Raw genomic sequence first — 23,641 nt, 5'->3', positions numbered from 1 at the left:
ATTTTTTTCCTTTTCTTATAACAGTACCACACCTAATGTATAATGTTTCCAGGGAACAATGAGAACATACTTACCAGCCACATACTGTGATGGGAAACGCATCAGATTTTGAAAACAAGGCATCCCTGTAGATATTATCACAGAGACATTAAAAATTCCACTGTACTTAGGTTTGTAGAAATAAGACTTATAAAAACCCACAGAAAGACAAGTCTTTCTATTTAGTTTGAAAATAAAACTGCAATTGTTTTTAAGCATACACTGTCCTGCTGTGTTTGTGATGCAAAATTGTACCTTTGTTCTGGGACACAAGAACAAGAAAATGAAATGAGCTGAAAAACTAATGAGAATATGAAGTGAACTAACCAATTTATTTTTGTGATCTGAGGTGAGATGTAAATAAGATGCGTAAACGGTGAAAAGTAAATGAGATTTTTTCTAATGCTGACTCTGAATGATCCGACATATTAATTCAGGACGGCAATTGCACCTTTGTAAATTTTCCTTAACATACTGGGGCTTGTATCCGATATTGGGTTCTCCATGTACTGCTGCAAAGTAAATGTTGAACTACACACCAACACCTTCATTAAAAGAATGCCAAGTTGTCCAAATTAAGCCCCCAAAGTTAAGAAAAGGCATAATTCAGGATACGTACTATACACAAGTCCAGCTTTGAAGAATGAGTAGGTGCCACTGCTAGTATTGCTTATAATATTGTGTAACAGGGTAGAAATCAGGGGTTTTTTTAATGGTTTTTAACCTGCAGCATAGCCTCACATCTATTTAAATGACTGACTCTTGCAACAAAATGGGCATGCTCTCTCTGCCTATGAAGCAGTAGGTCAGTAGGAGACTGCCTAACAGAGTGCCAGACAGCTGTCCTCAGCATTGCAAAAGAATGCAGGCTCGAGGCCATGTAACTGGAAGATAATCTCTTAGAGATGTGAAACTTCAAATCCATCCCCTTCTCTCCAGCAAGCCACTGAACCTGGCACCAGAATGACAGATTAATGAGAATGCAGTGTCTGTCCCATACTGATGAACACCCTGGGTCTTTTAAAAGTCTCCTATTTGACTTGTTCCTGATACGATGAACTGGTAAAGCCAGAAGCAGTTCCTCTCCTGGGAGCAAGAAATGCCACATTCTTTTTACCTGAATTACACCTGCATTCCAACTGCCCATGGTCTCAGTTCCTTAACTTTTGCCCCAAATTATTCCATAATGTTGCTAATAGGCATCAGCCATGTGACACACTAAGGGGCTGCAGATCAGAGTTGGGTAATGGGATCCCAGCACGGTTTTGAACTAATCCACAATGCACTTTGGAAAGGAGATGGGGACAGAGGTACATCCCTTAAGCATACAAAAGAACAAACTGAGCGATGCATAACCTTTCAGTTCTAGTACAAACCAATCAGAAACAACAATTCCATATTTAATTTGCTGACTAATCTGCCTTTGGTTCACCAGTCATCAGTCCTCCTTTAGGTAAACCGTTCATGATATAAAAAAAAATCCTAAATAAAAAGTTACATTAAGGAAGAATTAAGAATGAGAATATCAATAAGCCAAATTGGGATGTTATAATAACCCCCCCCAAAAAATAAAAACTTATAAATTTAGATAAGTCAGTTAGTGTTATACTTAAAAGAAATTTAATTTTAAGTACAGTTCAGATACCACAAAAAGCCTTACATCGGTTCTGTTATTAGACAACCTAATCACCATGTGATTACTGTACTTTAGTATTTGTGATCAGCACTTTTATGTGCACCTGATTTTTAAAAGATGGGCTTTCTCCTCGTGACATTATCTTCTCTCCGTTCTGTAGTTATTTAGGTGCCTCCTCCAAACATTTCTTACTTTAATACATTTGATTTCTTTTAATTGAAACCCTAATTCTGAATTTCTTACATTTATAAATGTGATATGCCTGATTTTGGGATTGTTACAACAGTCTGGTTGTGTGTATGGTATGCCCTCAGCTCTCTCATGTATCAGTATAAACTCTCACTGTAACTACCAGAACATATTTAGCCCTGGGAATTTTCAACCTGGAGGAGGATATACTTTCTTTCATCAAAACCAAGGTAAATTCCTGCTTAAAGTGACAAATAGGACTCAATCATGATCCTAGCCCCAATCACGCTGCCCTGATCCTTCACTGGGTCACAACAACCACTTCACCTCGGAGCTCGGCCAAGGCAGGCGCAGGGAGGGAGAGGACACGCACTGGATTTTCCCTGCTGCATCACTACCAGGCACAAGCTTTATTTTCAGCTTCCTTCCTGCCACGCCTCCACCTTTAAAAACAGCCACCATAATCCCAGCACCCTCCATTCTCCCTCTGTATTTTTCCTTCTCCTCATCTGCAGCTCAAGCAAGATTAGAGAGATTTCTGAGATGCAAAAGACAATTCTATACAGCCAATGAAGCCGGGGTTGGCTCGCAGAGGACACTTGGAGCAGTGATGTCAAACAGCTTTGCAGATAAGCCGCGCTGGCAACAGCAGCAACTTTGCTGTTGTTGTATCAAGTGTTTTGATGAGTATTCACAGACATACCAACTCTGTGATTCATGTTTGATTATGGCTTCACTTGGCTTGGGTGTTTTTTCTTGAACTCTCATATATCTGAAAAAATGTAAATGCCTCAAGTCTCTAGAAAACTCGCCAATGCAAATAACTGTCAACAATATCAGCAAAATGATGCGACCCTATTGTCCTTTTGTATTTTCCACCGTTCCACTCCCTCCCAGGTAAACTTCTGCATTTGGCTTTTGCTCCGATTCTTAGCTTCACCGTGCTTGCATCACAGGGTTGTTTTTAAATAGTGACACTACTGAATTGGGAGACATCACTCCAATTCTTGGCAGATGGTGGCTACTGGCAATCAGGCAACTGTAGGAAAAATGAGAACACTGAAAGATCCTGTGGTATGGTCAGCATTGACCTAGACTAATAAGTAGGCCAACCTGAGCTAAGGCCACAGGTTATTTGGTTGTGCTGAGTTATGATGAAAAAATGTTCCTATTCAGTCTCGCAGAACCCAGAGTAAACCAAATTACACTGAGCACTGCACATCTCTCTTGCTCTGGACAGACGCTGCTCAGGAAAATGTACTTGTCTGGAGGCTGGAGAACTGTTTACCATGTGTAACAGGCAGAGAAACTGGAAACCGGCTCTTCTCTCGCTGAGGATAACATACCATACTCTGCACAACGTGGCAGGCCTATAAATATCCACCAGGATCTTGTTCTAAAAATGACTTCAGGCTTCTAAAAAGAATGCATGGGAGACTGTGCGGCTTTCCTGGGCTGAACAAGGGCTCGCAGCATCTGCCTGCATCCCAGTTCCCTCCACTGGAAAACTCCAGACTTTTGACTGCCAGTGTAGGATGTGAAGGCTCAAGGCTTGAACAGAACATGTCACTTTGCAATAATTTCATACCAACTAAAACACAACAGAAACAAGAAATAAGGTGACTGCAGCCAGGAGTGCAATGAGGTCAACACTACATTTAGTAACAAAAAAAATGTTGATGCCTCCGTGTATTCCTGAGACAGGATCCATCCAGCTACCCAACACACTAAAAGGAAATCTGTTAGGAAATGGATTCCATGATGCCTTAGATAGAACTTAGGTTTTGCTTTAGCACTGCCTTACAAGAGGGCTATAAAGCTTAGAGCAGTGGTTTTCAGCTTTTTTTTTCATTTGCAAACCCCACCAAAAATTCAAATGGAGTTGTGGACCCTTTTGGAAATGTCAGATGAAGGTGCAGACTCCTTTGAATTGTAAGTGTGGGTATTCACATACTTTTGATTGATCATAGTTTTCTTTTACCAACTCCTCAGACATAGTCTGCAGCCCCCAGGCTCTGCAGACCACAGGTGGAAAACCCCTGGCTTAGAAGATGGGTAATGAAAAAACTTTCACCTCTAAATTTCAGGTTAAAAAACTCAGCATAACAGCTGCTGAAAGCCATTATCTGAAGGCTGTTTAGTTACATCTGTATAAAATTTACTGTGGGGGAAATGCATCCAACTAACTTTTAGCCTACACATGCCAGAGACACAGAACTCACCACAACATTTGCCCCATGTCTCTTGTGCTGTCAGCCAAGGGACAGGCCGTGGGAATTCCCAATTTCAGGACACTGGCAGAGGGTGGGGATTAGTGGGTGCAGACAGCTTGCGCTGTGGCCACTGATAGTGGCCCTTTTTAATGGGCAGAAGTGGTTTTGCTATTTATAACTAGGTTTAAAAATAGTGAATTATTTTAGAAGAATCTTTCAACTCAAAACTTAAGGTCCCTGTAGATGTGCAGGTAGCTGCTCCAACATACTGCAATTACAGTGCGTCGTGGAGCATGCTAATTAGTTTGTCAAATGAGCTTTAATTTAAGCAGCCCCGTTACCATTTTGAAGTGCAGGATGCGGAATACATGAGACACTGTGGGTGCTTTAATTAGAGTGGCTCTCATTGCTGTTCTAAATAAAATGTCCCTCCCAAGCAAGTGTAAAAATGCCCTTAATCGTAAAGGATATAATGCATTTTATAGAAAATAGTGTAAAAGGAAAAAACACTCGGGTATAATCCATCCACAGAAGCAAGGAACAGTGTTAGTGGTGCACTCTACAGTTCGTACAAAGGGAGCTCAAAATACTTCATGAGCACTAGTCACTCCTCCCAACACCCTGGGCAGGCACAAAAATACCCCATTTCCCAGATGTTGTGCCACTTGGCCTAGGCTCTACAAGGAGTCACTGGGAAAGGTCTGAATTAGATGTCATAGCTTCCTTGACTGCTATGCACATATACTACAAAATACTGGTACCGTATGATTCATTTTGGAGGGCTACAATCCCACCTAACACTTTCCCATCCGTGTGCTGATTAGCCATGCCAGGAACATGAGCAATCTGTGTATGGCAAGGGGAACGACGAAAGTGCTAGGCAGCAGTCAGAAGCACAACTACACAGACTGAGGGCCCTCCCTGAACACCACTCTGCCATTTTGGCTGAATTACCCCTTCTGCGAGGATGAGATGCAGGAGGTGTTTCCTTGGTGAATGCCCAGTGCTGAATCCCCCACGGGAATTTCACCCTCACTACTGAGAAGTGCTCGTGGAGCAGGGATACTGCCCAGCTCCCCACTGAGAGAAACACAAAGGTTAGTGCCATGTTTCCAAAGGGTTAAAACAAAAAACCCTGTTTCCAACAGATGCTTAAAACCAAGGTCAAAAGCATCTAACCTGCGTATTCTCACACCTTCTGGGGACTGGTGCCAGGAGATAACAAAACATTTATATGTTAAGAAACACACTGGTCAGGTGGGTTATGTTATAGTTAATATGCTTTCTACTTTCGCAACCGAGAGCGAAAACCTTCCCTGAGCTGACAAGTCTTTCCTTAATGCTTCGGGAAGTAAAGAGACTATCCTGAAGATAAAAAGCAGGTAGTAAAGGGTTGTGTCCCAATTCTAATCTCATTTGATAGACTTTGTCCATGACTTTGGGCAAAAAAATTTTCCTTCCTTGCCTCACTTTCACCTTGTGAAAAAATGGTGATCACGCTCTTGATGAGCTGTTGAATTTGGAACTGTTGCTGTGTGTGCTGTGTCTAGTTGGTCTAATAAAAGATATCACCTCTACCACGAGTTCTGATCCTTGTGGCTTGTTCCAGATACTGCACTTCTTCCACTACTGCAATATGATGGCCACACCTTCCTGTCACCTCAACCCAGGCAGGTCTGTGCAAATCTTGAATATAAAATTGTGGGTCCTTTGGGGTTCTCAGAATGAAAGGCCATATATAAATGGTGTCTTGCTTCCGCTGTTTTCATATACACGGGTTAAAAAACATTCAAGAACACCACACAGTCCAACTGGCTTCAGGAGTCAGAGCCTTAAGGGAGCAACACACAGCATGAGATTGATGCATTTCTCTTCTCTCGTGACCGCTCCAATAACCTTAGATATTGCCTTTAAAGGACGTACCATGCAGAGTCCTGACTGGTATTGATTTGATTTAACATGGGAGTTAAGGGCACTCGACTAATCATTTTGCATCATCATGAGATCTGTGCTTGGACTGTTTTTCATGTCAGCTGCATGTGATTGGAATAATCAGGTGTGAAAATGAGGCAAATGAGCAACCATAACATCTTGCCACACCTTTAGTGCCTATGGGCATCTTTACACATGCTCTGGGATGGGGGGAGGGGCATGCTTCAATTAGAATGACTCTGAGAGCTGCTCTAATTAAAATGCCCCCGTGTCACATGTATTCAGTGTCCCTGCACTTCAAAATGGGGACAGAGGCACTTTAACTAAAACTTGTTTGACGAGCTTTACTTAAAGTGCCCCTGAATACACATGATGCGGAGGTTGCTGGAGTGTACTAATCAGAATGCTCCAGCAGACTCCAACAGGTGCTAATCAGCATGCAATCAGAGCAAGCATCCGGCACATGTATGGGTGCCCTGCGCTCTCAAACAACAGCCATCTACATTTCTAATTACTCCACTACTACAATATCTAGGGACCTAAATATCCTGGTTAGGATGTAGCTACATACGAAAGTGAGCTAAAGTTGTGAAGTTCTCAGAAGTTTACGGTTGTTTTTGTCCTAACTGAATGGCTAGGGCAACCAAAGAACTGAAGTAGGATTGCTCAGCATCAACAGCAGCCCCAGGCTCTCAGGAACACTTCACAGCAATTAACTTTATCAAGTAGTACTTAATCATGCTATAATGTGACGAGTGTCAGTGAGACATTTGGTCCTATTGTAGTACCAATTGACAAAGCCAGCAATTCACTCCCAGACAGCCAGCGGATTAGTAAAGACATAATGAAAATATCTGGTGATGTGACAGTTTCAGAAATTTAATGAAGTCATTCACTCATCTGCAAATCCTAGGGCAGAACAGGCAAGGCCACTTACTCCTCTTGGACCTCAGCTTCTTGCCCCACCAAAAAATGAAGGTAAAACTCTACAGCTCAGATTGTTCTTTGCCTGCACCTTCAGACAGCTACAGAGGATATATGGACATCAGATGTCAACTAGACAGCAAACAGCTTATGTGCAGGCCTCTAAAACTCCGAAGTCACATCTAACACAGAAGAGAACGAGTGTCCAACAGGCATTTTCTTGTCAGGTCTCCTCTTCTGAAGGTGCACTTTCCCCAGCCAGGAGGCTCATCTCTAGGTATGGCAGAGAGAGTTAACTGGTGGCTCAAGACTGGACTAGGAGTAAGGACACAGGACTTGCAGCTGTTTTTTTTCAAAGCTTTTCCTGCATTTTCTTAACCTTGGTGCACCTGCACTCTTCCACATGGGCCTGGGGTAAAGCTCAGGGATCCTCGCTGAGATGTTCTAGGGCAGTGGACTCAAAGTAAGCTTGTGACCTCAGTCTAGTCCCCAAAGGACAGGTGTGTCAGCATCACAAGCTTACCACTGCAGCATGCCCTCTTGTTGGCAATTCAGGAGAGGCCAGGCTGACTAAACCACGGCGACTCAATGCTAATGATAAGTCCTCCACATAGGCCTAACACATATTTCAGGGACTCTATGGAGTGTGCATTGTGGTCGCCCAGAATATGTATGTCATCCCATATATGCAGACAGCACTCCAGCCATTAGGCCTGTGAATCACTGCTAATTTAGATTGTATATCTCCTATTATAGATCTCTAAACTGTCCTGGAAGATGATCAGTTCAAGAGAACTCCTTTGGACTGGGAGGAGAGAAGAGAAGCCTTGATTTTATCTGCATTCGGTGATGGACATGCTAGAAATGGCAAAAGGCCCTTCTACTGGCCTGTTCCTGTTTGGCAGTTCCTACACATTTCTTCTCTTGATACTTCCTTTCCATTTGACTGACTTCTCACCCCTCTCACCAACTCAAGGCTATATGCACTCGGACAAAGCAATCTATTTTCTTGTCAGTAATTCAGGCCACTTCAAATGACCCTAGCACTGAAAATAAAGGTCTCTCTGTAAGGAACATGCAAAACAGAGCAGCAGAGGGCCTCAAAAAGGGAGAGAAAATTGGACTGAAACGTTCTGCCCAACTTCCCCTTTGGCTTTTTAAGCTCTTTTGGAAATGGCACCGACTGCAAACTAATAAAAAAGTCAGCGACAGACTAAACTCTAAATGTAAGATACAGCGTGACTGAGTCTAGCTGTACAGAGGGTGAGGGCTCTCCTTGCACATCACATGAAAATACTATTTGTTACACACTAATGAAGGGCTGAATGGGGCTCAACTATTTTTAGAGTTTACTGTGCAATCGCAATGCTGTTTCATTTCCGTAAGACCCATGCTGCTTCAGATAGGCAGGAGCACCATGATGTAGAGAAGGATCTGACTTAGCAAGGGTCCTATATCAGCATGCATGGTTTGACTCTTGGGTCTAATTCCTGGCTTGGACTTACCCTCTACTAGACAACTAGGGTGGCAAGTGCCGGAGTGCAGAGCAGCTATGCCAACACAGTGAGGGCTATAGCTAGCTTAGCTTGCCATTCTGAAGATGGTGGTGCTACACTGGAAGGAAAATGCCCTCTCCTAGCTTACATGTGCCTCCACTAGTGGCTCTGCTGACAGCTACACTGGCATAGCTCACATGGGTAGACATGCCCTTGACTGCTCCAAGGGCATGGTGCCAGCTGCTAGGAGACCTTGAGGGAAGAGAACATAGATAAAGCTAAGGAGTGAAAAGGAGAAAGGCTCCAGGTAAACATCCCGGACAGGTGGGAAAACAAAGAGCTAAGGGAAACTGGTCTGAACAGCTACAACAGTCTTGTTATACTGTTGTTTAAGTCTCCCGCTGCCCCACCAGGGTGCGCTGGCTTCATGGCTGGGGGCACCGAAGCAAGAGCCCCCAACCATTTCAGCATCACTTTGGAGAACCTGCTTGGGGCAGATTTAGAGGACAAGATACCAGCCCTGCAGGGGAAAGATGATCTCTTCTGTGCTTGTGCAGCATCTAGCATGACAGCCCCAAGCTCAGTTTGTTGTATTTGCCATAGCTGATCATGAGAGAAAAGCACTGGCAGCTGCTTGGATCCCATCTGTGTGACATGGCTGCCATGGTATACTGCACAGATGGGACAATTAGAAAACTAGTGTCAGCAAGGTCTCTGGAGCAGGCAACACAAGAGGCCCACAAGCAAGTGCCATGCACAAAAGTGGGTAGATAGAAAGAATACAGGCTGGTAACCAAGGCCCTGGTCTGCAAAGCCCAGCTGCAAGCAATGTGGTTTCTGTTTCACTTCCAAAACTAAAAATGACATCTTGTTCTTGAGGGTTAAATACCTTATGCATGAGCAGGATCAGGCAGACTCCTCACAAGTCATCCCAGAGGCACAGCCTTGTTCAATCACTGTATATAGTCTAGCCAACGCCTGCACAGGAAGACCCCATTTACTCCCTGTCTACACACAATCAAACATAAGACGATCCACTTCCTGACTCAAGGTGAAAGGGTTCTTTCATCACTCAGGCTGCTTATCTGTCCTTACAGAAACAGAAGTTGTAACAAGCATGTGATAAGAAACAAAACAGGATTGTCATGAGTAGTGCACTGGCAGCTTTTGCTTGGATGGAAACACAGGCAGCCCTCTCTGGAACCCTAACTGAGGCCACTGTCTCCTCTTCCTCAGCTCCCTTATACAAGATCTCCCAGAAAAGGGTCTAGAAATGTTGGCCTCCATTTCTCAGATTATAAGACAGTCCAAGTGTGGGAACCCTTCACTCTCTTTGCTTTGTCTGCAGCTAGAGAAAGAGCGCACAGTGCAGGAGCCTCTATCGCTTATAATGAAGTTCTGCTGTGTTTGCTTTGGCATGGTAGAAAATACAAACAAGAGGAGCAATCCCAAATGAACCCAGAATGTCTCCCGCCTGCAGCAAGATACTTCCAACCAGAAGGATTTGAGGCAAGACAAACAGCAGACTTAGTAAAAACAACAAGAAAAACCCAGCCATCGGAGCTGTCACCTCATTGCAGACAGCAGCATTTCACCCACCCCCAAGGGTGAAATCAGGAAGTGGTGGCACACCATGCACTTACTGTGCATGAGTGCATCACAACCCTGGCAGGCCAACGACACCCCACTAAGTAACTGCACCTTCCTACTTCATTGTTTCCCCTTTCTTACCATGACTTACCTTTTACATCCTGGGGAAAATGCAGCATTAACTTAGCAAAGCTTATAAAACACTCAGTCATAGGACAAGTGCAAAGTGTAATCTTCCTGTCCAGAGCTGCTCCAATTGTTATCACTCAGGAGCCACAGAACTAAACACATTGCACTGAGCCTCGCTGTCTTTTTGGTTCACTAACAATGACTGTCCTCACTTCTAATCCTTAAGCCTCTGGCAAACATTAACTAGGCAAAGAACATGTCAATTCTTGAGGCTGCCTTAGCAACAGGGAAATCGAGGCAGAAAAATTAAATTACTGACACAGGATCTGTGTCAGAGTCAAAATCAGAATTTGGGAGTTCCTAGATCCCAGTCACACACAATCAGAAGATGCCTCAAATATTTATTACATAGTAATTATTATAAAATGCCCTAATAAGGCATGGCATTGCCCAAGCTTGAATTATTAAATGCTCTAAATAGAGCCCTGAGCCCTGCTTATAAAATGCACCAACCCACACCACTGATCCAGGGGTGGGAAGGAGGAATACATGGGAGTACTGTAATGAGGGGTCAAGTCTAAACAGACTTCTGTAACTAATTCCTGTTGAAGAAAACCTGACCAATTAATTCATATCTTACTACATCAACTACCTTGTGTCATTATTTGCAATTAAAATAATAAACCAAGAGAGGTATCACATCCAGTGGTGTAGCTTTATGAACTATATGAAAAATATCATTCATAAATAAAAGTGGCTACATCATGTGGATGGGCCTGCTCTTTGATCACCTGCTGTTCTGAGGATGCAAAAGAACTTCACAACCTCTTATTCTAACCTATTTAGAAGAGAGAGATCTTGAAAATATTGTACAGGCTTTTTACAAATGAGGGGCACTGAGCCAGTGCCAGAGATGGAAACAGAAATCAGAGCTCTCTTCCTATGATTCCCTCAACTATTCAGCAGGCACACAGAGGCTGGAGAAAATCCACCAACAATGATCATTAGAAACAAAAGAAAATGACAGTAATATATATACACATCCTCCCAACAGGAGTAATTCAGCAGAAGGCTGACTCAAACCATCTGCTTGGCTGCAATTAAGGGATGCAGACTTGAAACAGCAGGGGACTGAAGGCATATACCGGATGTTATTAACCCAAACTGGCAATTTGCACCCCTTGGAAAATGGCAATTGCTGCCCTTAACTTTCAGGGAACCTCCCCCAGGACAGCACATTGATTTGGGAGGGGAAGAGTATGTTGAAAAGTCAGAGATATCGTAAGCAGTACTGATTAACAAGCATGCAGCTGTAAAAATTAAGTGTTTTATTCTGGGTCACATGGCACTTGCCTTTTCAGCTGTGAATTAACACCACAATCATGACAATCAAATGTTGCTGCTCTCCACATGTAGGGCCTTAATTCTTCAAGCACTCTTTACTTATGCAAAACCTACATTAACTTCAGTAAGGGCCAGGAGTTCAGAATGCCTGGCCCAGGGTTTGTGGTATACTGTGTAGAAGAGGAGCCAGTAAATCCGCATGATCACAGTGCTACTCCTGACTCCACTATACTGTCCCACTCGCACTTAATCTCTTTCCACACAGGCAGGCATAAATAGCAGTAATAAAGGTTTGCCACTTCACCAGTGTCGTGAAGATTATTTATAAATGGGAAGGTTAAAAGGATCTGGGGGAATTCAGCCAGGTCTCATGTAGATGCTTGATAAGGAATCTTCCCCCAGGCCTAGGGAAGTAACTTTTTGTATTGTCCCATTTTATAGGTGAGAAAGTGAAGCACTAAGCAGTTGAATGACCTGAAGAGGGTTGCAAAATGGGTCCACGGCAGAAGTGGAGACAGAACCCAGGAATTCTGCCTTCCCGTCTGGAGTCTGAATCAGATCTTCTGCACTTCTTTGTATTTCTTGGAAAGTTCTAACGTGCAATGTTTAAGACATGTTGCGGTCATTATGGCCATTTCCTTTTGATCCAATTGGGATGTGCTTACTAAATCTAGCTGCTGTGGAGATATGAATCCTTTTCTGACAGACTACTGCATTACAAAATTGTAATTTTAAAAGCAAACAAAACATTTAACACGATGTGAAGAAATTCAGAAAAGCACAAAGAGTATTAAGCAAGGGGAAAAAATCATGCAAACAGCCTGATCATTTGTATTTGCAGAGTAAACCAGGTTTCTTGACAGGCACTGAGACTCACTCATTCTAACGACTGTAACTCATTTCTCCTTAGAAAGGAACTGTGCTTCAAATAAAAATTCAGCTTCTGACCACTTAAGTAGAAGAGAATTATTCTGGCATCAATGCCCTGTCAAACAGAGATCTTGGGAGTCTAGCAGGTAGAAAATCTGTCACTATGAAAAACAGAGCACCTCTTTGTTCTGAGATCAGAAGAGTTTTCCCAACTCTGCAGAACACCTCCTCCTTTCACCACCTGTGGATCTACAAAGCCAGAATTAACACTGTAGTTGCTAGACATTGCTTTTTCCAAAGCAGGGCAGCTCCTCAATTCAAAAAGAATTATGCTTCTTCTCACAAATATAATAGAAATTTCCACATGAGAGTGGGTGCCCGCTTACATATTTTAACTGATGCTGAAAGCCACGTACAGAGCAGTGCCCATCAACATATTACTAGTGTAAGACTGGTCTGGTTATGTTACTCAGTGATTTGTGTTCTTTGAAGACTAGTATTTACTAGAACAGACAGATCTGTAAGCTGCATCTCTCTCTCCTCTATAAGCACACATCCTTCTTTCTTCAAGTCCTCCCCTTGACACTTTCTCGCTGTGAAAATTACCATCATCTTCCTTGGCGCTCAAGTTCACAATATAAGCATCACCTTTGACTCACTTTTCTCATTATACCCACATATTCATCCTGTTTTATAATTTTAGAGATGGCAAAAAATTAGGCAGGCAAAACTCTGGGCCAAGCCCTCACTTCACATCTCAACTGCTGTTACATACTGTTTTCACTAATGCAGCCGTGCTACCTACAGGCTGTGTGGAATGTAGCTTCCAAAGAGGTTTGCGGGGCCTGTTGCTCCGAAACATCAACTCCCGCATGTCCCTCCTGGGGCTCCACTTCCAGAATGAGTGAGGTACTTTTTCATTCGAGGCCTTCCACAACTGCTTACCTGCCAGCTACCCCAGTAACTTACTTCAATGGGAGACTGACCCCTGTGCTTTTGCTGCACTAGTATTCATTCCAGGGACTTTCGTATTTTCTCCATACTCCCATCATGGACAGGGAAAAAATACCTGAGGAATTCCAAACAGCCATTAGTGTCTTGCCTTGATTGCAACACTGGGGGGCAAGGTCACAAAGCTCTTTCCTTGGTCCCCATCACATGTACCTTTCTCTATACCTCATTTCTCGGCAAATTCCAAAACAAATTCATCCAACTTTGCCAATTCTCTCCGCAGTTGAGCACCTTATTTTCCACAGGTGTGGTGGGAAAAGACTTTCAAATGCAAAGCCCAACATGCTGAAGCGATCTGACTGCACATGAAGTGTTACAGAACTGTTTCAATGGCTCCATACAAGCAACTCTATGTTGACACATCTTGCTTAGCTCCTCTCAGGTGCTGCCCTAATTGGGGTAGCTGAAGGCAGATGCCACGGCATTCTTCTTTGTTTCATTCTGAGGTAGCACCCAACCAAAGTGCAAGAATTTGCACAATCAGAATAATCTGAGAGTAGTGATCTGCAGAACTGATTAGTGCACAGCCCATATCATCCCTGGGCTCCGAAGGCCAAAATCACTTTCCATATAAGAGAACAACAAACAGAGAGGAGTTAAATAACTTATCCAAGCTCACACACATATTAACAGAGCAACGATAATAATTCAGGAGTTCTCAGTTTCCTGTCACATTTAGGCCATTTTATCACACTTCTACCAGGGGCAAGAGTTGAAGAGAATGGGAGGAGGGGACACTAAAATCTGTTGTTGTGAAACTTGAGAGTCCACTTTAAAGCCTGTCATTTAAGAACTATGCAATAGCACATCCTTTGTGAAAAGGACCTTCCAAGCCAACTAGTTTATCCTACATCTGCTTTGAATATAGCACAGTGCATTGCATTAGCAAGCCAAGGACAAGCCGACTCCCCTCCTTTGCCTATTTTAGCAAACCGTCCAGAAATAAACAATTATGAAATCCATGTTATGCTTAAACCACAAAATGAACTCTGTTCACTACACAAAAATATAGGATAATGGACTTACTATGCCACACACAGATCACAAGGTAGGTTGGAAACTGACGCATCAGCAACGTGGTTTGACTCTTCTACGAAAAACATGATTACTCTGCGCCACATCTCTGTGAGGGTGACAAACAGAAATAAGGTACACCCTGCCTTCTAACAGAACTAACTCAAAGATGGGGAAACTGGGCCCCCATTGGATCAGAACTCAGGAAAGCCACTCCCAATCCAAAAGGCTGTGTCACTTCTAGGAAAGCCAAGTTATTGTATAGCTTTTTTTAAGCTAGTCTTTGACGCAGCAGGACCCCGGTCTTGATTGCAGCTTTTTTCAGGTTATTTTTTCAGGAAAACAGATCTTACGATGACAGGCTGAGAGCCATGGGACTCTTTAGCCTGGAAAAGCGTAGGCTCAGGGGTGATCTGATGGCCACCTATAAGTTTATCAGGGGTGACCACCAGGATCTGGGGGAACGTCTGTTCACCAGAGCGCCCCAAGGGATGACGAGGTCGAACGGTCACAAACTCCTGCAAGACCGTTTCAGGCTGGACATAAGGAAGAATTTCTTTACTGTCCGAGCCCCCAAGGTCTGGAACGGTCTGCCAGCGGAGGTGGTTCAAGCACCTACATTGAACACCTTCAAGAGTAAATTGGATGCTTATCTTGCTGGGATCCTATGACCCCAGCTGACTTCCTGCCCTTTGGGCGAGGGCTGGACTCGATGATCTCCCGAGGTCCCTTCCAGCCCTAATGTCTATGAAAATCTATGAAATCTATGAAATCATAATATAAATATTTAGGGAAAAACCAAACCAATACTTCTAACATCCTTCATCAAGCTTTTTGCATGCCTTCCCAATATGCAATGTCACATAAGTGGAATTTGCAAGTAAGTCCTTCTCAAATTAAGCTTCGTATCCTGTAGCTATATCAAGTGCGAGACATGGTTTCCCCTTGTCTGAAGCAAGGTAATAAGCCAGATCATGTAATGTCTTCATTCATTGTGCTGCACCTGGGGTAAGCAGCACTGTCTTCACCTGGAAAGTCTTTTCATTCCTGAACACTTTACACAAGGCAGCTCAACAGCAATTCCCTGCTGCAAACTGGGCTCAGTATCAGGACACTATTCAGTAGTTCCTATAAGGCAGCCTTCACAATCTGGGAAAGTCTCATGAACCTTGGTATTCCAGATCTGCTGGACATGAAGGCAGAGACGAAGCTCAAGGAGTTTCTACAATACACGGTGCTTTAACAAAGTAAGACATATGACAGGGGCATTTTGGAATCAATCTATCCCTTATGTCAATCCACTGACACAATGTTGAATTTGGCCTACATCTGCAGAAGACCAACAGGTTGTCTCTCTAGTCAGACAGCTATAATTGAAGAGATTTCAAAATGACCCAGCTAGCAATTTCCAAGCAAATCTTTTTCTCTGGTCTAAGCCTTCATTTTCCTGATTTGCACAACCTCAACACACAGGATCCAGAGGGTTTAAACAAGTATCTAACATCAGTCTTAGCACTCTTAACTAAACAGCAACCCCTTTCACGTGCTTATTGGTTGAGGCCCTCTGATGCTCCTTAGTTACAGAAGAACTTGCATCTAGGCCTACAAAGACATCCTTTCACATTGATGCATAAGATGGACTGCAACTGGCAAACTGTTAAAAACTGAATATATTTTTTAAAAACCTACTCAAAAATCACACTAAAAATGATTACGTACTTTTATTAAAAGAACTCCAACATTAACAAAAAGTACAGCAAAACTTCCTCTCCACAAGCAGTGACCCTTCAAGACATGGCTGAGGCACAATGGCATCCCACTGAGCATCCTGCACCATCATTTCCCATGTTAGACCTGTTCTGAAGATAACCATCACTACCAGTGATATTATTAACCTGTTTTTCAATGACTATAAAATACTTTCCAATCCTACACAGTTCAAATCCTGCTGGCATGACTATGGTAGCTACCCAAAATCTGCACCCATGACCTCATAAGAGAACACAGCAGACCAACCATTCCACAAGCAACCTCCTCACCCACCCCACTAGCAGCAGCTGCCAGTCCCAATACTCAGACCTAGCAGAAAGGCTGAGGTGTTCTGAACAAATTTTTCACCCAAGAGAAGGTTGAGACAACAGTGGTACTGAATCCTACAAAATATGCAGTTAGTATGGAGTCCCATTCGCAATATATGGAGAACATCTGCAAATCTGTATGTGCAAGTGTGAATTCTTTGCTGTAGTCCTTGAACAAGTAACAGTCCGCTTTTAGAAATGGAGAGCTTTCCACATCCTGATACTTTGGCTTGTTAGTGTGGTAAGAGTCTCCCAAAGAGTCAGCCCCACTAGGGGTAACGCCTTGTTGGACCTGGTCCTGGCCATGGGGGATGACCTGGTGAGGGGACTGCAGGTCCTTGACCACCTGGGTAATTGTGATCATCACCTGCTCGATTTCACTATCCAATGCAGGGCATCAAGGGCTCACACCAAGGCTAAAGCCCTTGACTTCAGAAGGGGCAACTTTAATGAGCTTAGGAGACTAGTGGGGGAGGCACTGAGGGCCCAGACGGTACAGGAGGTGGGAGTCCATGAGGGATGGTCGTACCTTAAGGGGGCGATCCTCCAGGCCCAAAGGATAACAGTCCCTGAGAGAAGCAAAGGTGGGTAAGAGTGCTTAGAAACCCCCTTGGCTCAGCAAGGGCATTCAGCAATTCCTGAGGACTAAAAGGGGGGCGTACAACCAGTGGAAGAGAGGAGCTATCACCAAGGAGGAGTACTCCTCCTAGGCCCGGGAGTGCAGGAGGGCTATTAGGAAGGCCAAGGCAGAGATGGCACTCAGGCTAGCGTCCAGGATTAAGGACAACAAAAAGTCCTTTTTCAAGTACATTGGGAGCAAGACGAGGACACCAGGCAATGTAGGGTCCTTGCAAGATGCAAACAGTAATCTTTTGGCTACGCCAGACAAGAAAGCTGGTATTGTTAACCATTTCTTTGCCTCCATTTTCTTGAACAGGGACTGGGATATCCCACCTACCAGAGGTAGGGACAATCTTAGGGATAGCTCTGTCAGGCCTTCAGTCAGTGCAGATGTAGTTAGGGATCTGCTAGAAGGGCTGGACATTTTTAAATCTGCAGGTCCAGATGCCCTCCACCCAAGAGTGTTGAGGGAGCTGGCAGGGGTCATCACGGAGCCCTTGGCCTGGCTGTTATGAGCATTCATGCTCATCTGGCCAGGTGCCGGGGGATTGGAAACTGGCTAATGTGGCCCCAATTTTCAAGAAAGGGAGGAAGAAGGGCCAAGTAACTATAGGCCTGTAAGCCTCACCTCGGTGCTCAGGAACATCTGGGAGAGAATGATCAAGGAGCACATATGTGGGGGGCCTGCAGGGGAGATCATGCTCAGGGGCAATCAGCATGGGTTCACCATAGGCAGGTCCTGCCTGACCAACCTGGTTGCCTTTTATGACCAAGTAACTAAATCCTTGGATGATGGTGTCGCCGTGGACATAGTCTTTGTAGACTTTAAGAAGGCCTTTGACACTGTCTCTCACCCCATCCTCAGCAATAAATTAAGCGACTGTAGCATTGATGCCTGCACAGTTGGATGGGTAAAAAATTGGCTGATGGGGCACACCCAAGAGAGTAGTGGTGGACGGGTTGTACTCAACCTGGCAAGATGTGAGCAGTGGGGTACCCCAGGGCTCAGTCCTCAGTCCCACATTGCTTAACATCTTCATCAGTGACTTGGACAAGGGGGTGGAAAGCACACTGTACAAGTTTGCTGATGACACTAAGATGTGGGGCAAGGTGGACACACTTGAAAGGAGAGAGAGGCTGCAAATAGATTTAGACAGACTACAAAAGTGGGCAGATGAGAATAGGATGGGGTTCAACGTAGACAAATGCAGGGTGCTACACCTCGGGAGAAGGAATCCACAGCATACATACAGGCTGGGGAGTTCCCCTCTTGAAAGCACAGAGGCGGAAAGGGATCTTGGAGTCATTATTGACTCCAAGATGAACATGAGCCAGCAATGCCAGACCGCAGCCAGCAAGGCCAGCCATACCTTGTCATGCATCCAAAGGTGCATCTCAAGCCGGTCCAGAGAGGTGATGCTTCCCCTCTGCGCGACTTTGGTCAGGCCACAGCTGGAGTACTGCATCCAGTACTGGGTGCCGCATTTCAAAAGGGATGTGGCCAGCCTGGAGAGAGTTCAGAGGAGGGCGACCCATTTGGTGAGAGGGCAGCAGGACAGGCCCTATGAGGAGAGACTGAGGGACCTGAACCCGTTCAGCCTCAGCAAGAGGAGGCTGAGGTGGGGGACCTGGTGACTGCCTACAAACTCATCATGGGAGATCAACAGCAAATAGGCAGAGCCCCTTTCTCCCCAGCACCACTGGGGGTGACGAGGAACAATGGTAATAAGCTGATGGAGAACAGGTTTAGGTTAGAGATCAGAAGGCAATATTTTACAGTTAGGGCGGCCAAAATCTGGAACCAACTTCCCAGGGAAGTGGTCCTCGCCCCTACCTTGGGGCAAATTCAAGAGGAAGTTGTATAATCACCTGTCTGGGGTCTTGTGAACCCAGCATTCATTCCTGCCTGTGGCAGGGGGTCAGGCGAGATGATCTGTTCAGGTCCCTCCTGACCCTAGCTACTATGATACTATAAGATGTCTGCTAATTCTTTGAAATCTAAATTGTCTATTGCAAGTACTTCCCTGACCAAAATGTTCGTGGATTCAGGCCTGATTCTACCCCCACAAAAGAAAGGAGCTCTAAAACATAATTGGGGTGGCTTTTGCTATGGCTAGAAGCTTCCTAGAATACAATCCAGTTTTGTATGCTATTTTTACTCAAGGACATTTTGGATCGTTTTAATAATTCTGTTAAGCTATTTGGGGCGGGGGTACATTAAGTATTAAAATTACATATCATTTGACCTAATACTATAGAAAGTCAGGTTTGATGACAGGTTTGGACCATGTAATTGTAAGTACAATTGCTTATTTGGAAATAATAATTCGAAGGAATGGTGCAGTTAAAGCTAATTTTCTTTTCAGTTAGTACACTTGATCTGAGCCCACAAAAGGCTGGGAAGAGATTATAATATATATTATAGTATAAACCAAGGAAAATCATAGACGTTGGGCTGGAAGGGACCTTCACAAGTCATCTAGTCCAAACCCCTGCCAGAGGCAGAATCTTTCCTCTCCAAACAATCCTATACAAATCCACTGTCTGACGTACTAGTAAAACTACAGTTGGCCCTGATACAACTACAAGGCATAACGCCCTAACCTGCCACAGGCAAGGTAGTGGGACAATGGCAGCCAAGGTGCTGCTGCTGAGAGGGTTGATAAGATATACTCAAGAGACATCCAGCTTCCCTAGGCAGTCTAGTCCACTGCATCATTGCTCTAACAGTGAGGGAGATTTTCCTTGTGTCCAGTCTAGACCTATTTTGGTGCAGCTTCAAGCCACTGGTCTGTGTCCTGGTCTCTGCAGCAAGAAAGGTAAAAAATCTGTTCTAGGTAAGTTATAGCTAGAAGCCTTTTTTCTTTTCTTTTTTTTGGGAGCAATGGCCATTCAGATAAAGTGTACAGTACAGAACATGTAACAGTTGTAGTACACTTTCTATTGCTCGGTGACATTGATTTATAAACCTGTTTTGATCTCCTCAACTGCACATGGAAAGTACATTCTTATCCTACTTTTCCATGTGAAGAGACTGATCTGAAATTAGACTTTTCTAACCAAGTAATCCGTGAAGTCACTGAAATACAACAGAAGGTTAAGTTCAATTTTGCCTGTTCTATTTGCAGAGGAAAGAAAAAATTACCTCATCCTGAAACACAGCTTTCTTCAGTGGGGAACATGCCAGCTGTTTAACAGTATACAGCTGTATTACAGGACACTAAGCTAGGAGACAAAACTAAAAGCATGCTTTGGGGAGCTCTTCCTGCAGAAACATGATTAAGTCTAAACACAGAAACTTTCAGATCATGGGTACAGCAGACTCCCTTCACCAAGTCTTCCCACTTAATTAAATCCTGATTTCCTAGCTGACTGGCAAAGCTTCAGCATAGTATACTAATTGCTTTCCCCTATCAAGAGCTGGAATGTCCAGCTACTAGTGATGGGTGTGCAAAATCAGTAAGAAATACAAATATGGCTTTACCCTGGCACTTCAGTTATTGGACCTGACTAAGCTGTGTCAGGCCAGCTCTATGACTAGAGCTAGTCACTAAGTCTGCCTTGCTGACTCTACAGCAGCAGCACAGTGTAAACATCACGAGTCTTTTATGAACAACTCGTTTTTTCCTCTTTCAGTTCCCTCAGTTAAAAACAAGCCTAGCACTGATGGACTTCCCTGCCAGCAAAGGTGCCAGATGAGACTAAAATACCCTTTATCTCTGTGCGCCCTTTTTACTGGAGAACATAATAAATGCTAAGGCTCACAGGAAAGGTTCAGAAGCACCAGTGAGTTTCCCTACATACCAACCACTGTGGCTTCAACTAATTTGCAAGCTGCATCTTAAGTGGCAAAATTCAGTCCCATAATTCTTCATCAGAGCAGCTGCACTGCTGGTGAATGAGTGTCCAATTTTCTCCACTTCCTTATCCTCCAGAGAGACTGCTGATGAGGACACGAGCTGTCTGCATGCTCAATCCATCATTTTCTGAATGGTGAACAAGCCTCCAGTGTCACTAATGTCCAAATGCACCACACATCTATTGGACAGGTCACCTAACAGTCTTACATAAAACATTAAAACACATTAACATTCAAAGGTGCAAACTTTGCTCTCCATGTAGTGTGCCGATGACAGAAAGGCTCCACCTGCTTACCAGACACCCGGGCAGGGTAATTCATGACATGCACCTAACCAGCTTTAAGAATCACCTACACAAAGACAAACCTTCGACTGGAGAGCCACCAAGAAGGTTTTTTCTAAACTTTGCCATATTCTTTGCTCAATCCATAGGGCCTTTACATCAGAATCATGACTTCTGCTACAAAAATTTAGAGTTTATTTAAGATTTGTATAACAATTTTTCACCATTACCACCCCATATTTGCTCTCTCATGTTATGCATCACCTTACTGATACGACAGAAAATGTATAAAACCTAACATAACCAGACAGTAGAGATTTAAAAAATTAAGCATGCTGAAGTTCTAGTTTGCTACGTCACCGCTGTGTGCTGTGGGTTTCCTTTTTGTATTTCTCTGAGGTTGGCAGTCTGGTTAATTCTGTTTCAGTGTCACAACTTGGTTCTACTACATTAGCACACAACTCTCTTGTGTATAAATATGAATTCAAACATCTATTCACACATAATTGAAAATTCACTCTCCACAGGAAAATGATTTGCCCACTAGCAATTGTTAGGATAATAATCAAAAGAAAACAGTTGGATCAATACAGTTTGCATTTCATAAACCTCCGCACCTAGCCAAGTTCACTGCTCCCACTCCTGCCTCTATGGCTCCTTTTATACAGCAACATTTGAAAAATAAATGGCAGAGGAACTCTGGGTAAAGAAACACATTTGCTTTGAGTAGATTTCAAACTAATGGTGCTTATAAATGGAAAAAAAATATTTTCATGCATATGTTCTCAAAAACTCCCCTCCCCTTTTCATCAGAAATCTAAAAATGTGGATCCAAACTGCTGCTGATCCTTAATCTCAGCAGTGTCACATGGATCGCAAGCTCATCTTTCCCAAACAGTCTTTTATTCCACAGCACAACTCCCTTCTTTCCCTGCCTCCATGTTGGAAGGCAGACAAAGGGGATACGCATGAGGATGGTATCTTACTGAGCAGGGGGAAGGAAACACTGAAGTTGAGTTGCAGGCCTGAATAAATTCAGGAAGTATCAACACCAAACTCGAGTTCCAGAACAAAGGAAATGAAATGTTAGGAAACATGCTGGCTAACCACCATTCCTTACACCTGCTAAGGAAAAAAAAATGCAAATTAAAAAAAATTTCCCCCCAAATACTTGTTGAATTTTTTCATTTGGAATAGGGCAAAAAAAACCCAAAACAGGCATCAACCTTTAATCTGCCCTTTGCATATTCCTCCTCAAAGAGGCTTTACTAATACAATACCGCTAACTTTGATACCAAGAGGCTGAGCATCTGCATCACTTGCTGGAGTCTAGAGCTGCTGCAGACAGACAGCTCAACATGGTCTTGGATCCTGTCAAGACCAGGTGCTTTTATTTTCATTTCTTATCCTGAAACTGACCCCATTCCTTCACGTTACAACACAAGAGAGAACTCTGTGTTCAGCCATAAGCATGTACCATGCATGTAGGACCCATGCATTCTGACGGGGGGGTTTGTGGGGTGCAAATTGTCAGAGCAGCAGAGACATATTGACAGGCTTTGCATTCTGTCAATGAGGAGGGCTTTTCTGCTGCAACCCCCACACCCCTAAGTCCTCTGCTACCAGAAGAGTTTTTCCATCTATCTTCTGTGAAATCCTATGAAATTTCATTTCTGCCCAGGCAGACAAGGTTCTTTGGGTAAATCTGATATCTTTTATTAAACCAACTTGAATAGTTGGAAAAGCGTTTTCTTAGCAAGCTTTCGGGTTGAAAAACCCTCCTTCAGGCCTCTCCACTTGGCGTGCATGCGCTCTTCCTGGATGGGGTGAATCGCAGAGAGAAGTTTTACAATCTTTTCTCCGGCACATGACCAAGGACATTTGTGCCCGAAAGCCTGCCATGAAAGAAAATGGTACGTGCAAAAGTCTCACTGGTCTGATAAAAGATATAGTGACCGAAAGCTTGCAACAGAAAGAAAATTATGCATGCAGAAGTCTTGCTAGTCCAATAAGATACTGTCCCTATGATGGCCTGCTACTATTTTAACCCTTGGATGCGCCCCCGCGGACGAGCCACCTGCACGCGACAGCAGGGGTGACACGTTGGGCCCAGGACGCTGGCACGAGCCCCGGGCCCCACCCGCTAGGCCGGGGGCGGCTCGGAGGGGCCCGCCCGCGAGGGGCCCGCGCACCCTGCTGCAAGGCCGCGAGGAGCCCCCGGCCGCGCCCACCTGTAGGCCAGGCTCATGCACTCGAAGAGCTTGGTGAGGGAGGCGTCGATGCTGAGGCGGCCGCCGGCCCGCGCGCCGCCGAAGCGGTAGGTCTGGCACGTCTGCTCGTTGACCGTATCGAAGTCGTAGCCTTTCTTGGGCGGGTGCTCGCTGTGTGGCGACGACACCATGAAGTGGCCCG

The 23,641-nt window shown here is 44.2% G+C and overlaps 1 protein-coding gene across 1 annotated transcript in view; it reads right to left on the bottom strand.

The window, feature by feature from the left end:
• Positions 1 to 23,635, bottom strand: part of MLXIP (MLX interacting protein) — a 59,735-nt gene extending 36,100 nt beyond the window's left edge. The window contains exon 1 of the mRNA XM_019538736.1: positions 23,461 to 23,635. Coding sequence (XP_019394281.1) covers positions 23,461 to 23,630 — 170 coding nt within the window. The 5' untranslated portion in view covers positions 23,631 to 23,635. The remainder of the gene's footprint in view (positions 1 to 23,460) is intronic.
• Between the last annotated feature and the right edge of the window lie 6 nt (positions 23,636 to 23,641).

The sequence above is a fragment of the Crocodylus porosus genome, unplaced genomic scaffold (assembly GCF_001723895.1).
Source record: "Crocodylus porosus isolate Cpor-Errol unplaced genomic scaffold, CroPor_comp1, whole genome shotgun sequence".
In the NCBI taxonomy this organism is placed as follows: Eukaryota; Metazoa; Chordata; order Crocodylia; family Crocodylidae; genus Crocodylus; species Crocodylus porosus.
Note: the sequence above shows the minus strand (reverse complement) of the source record. Positions and strands in the feature narration are given on the sequence as shown.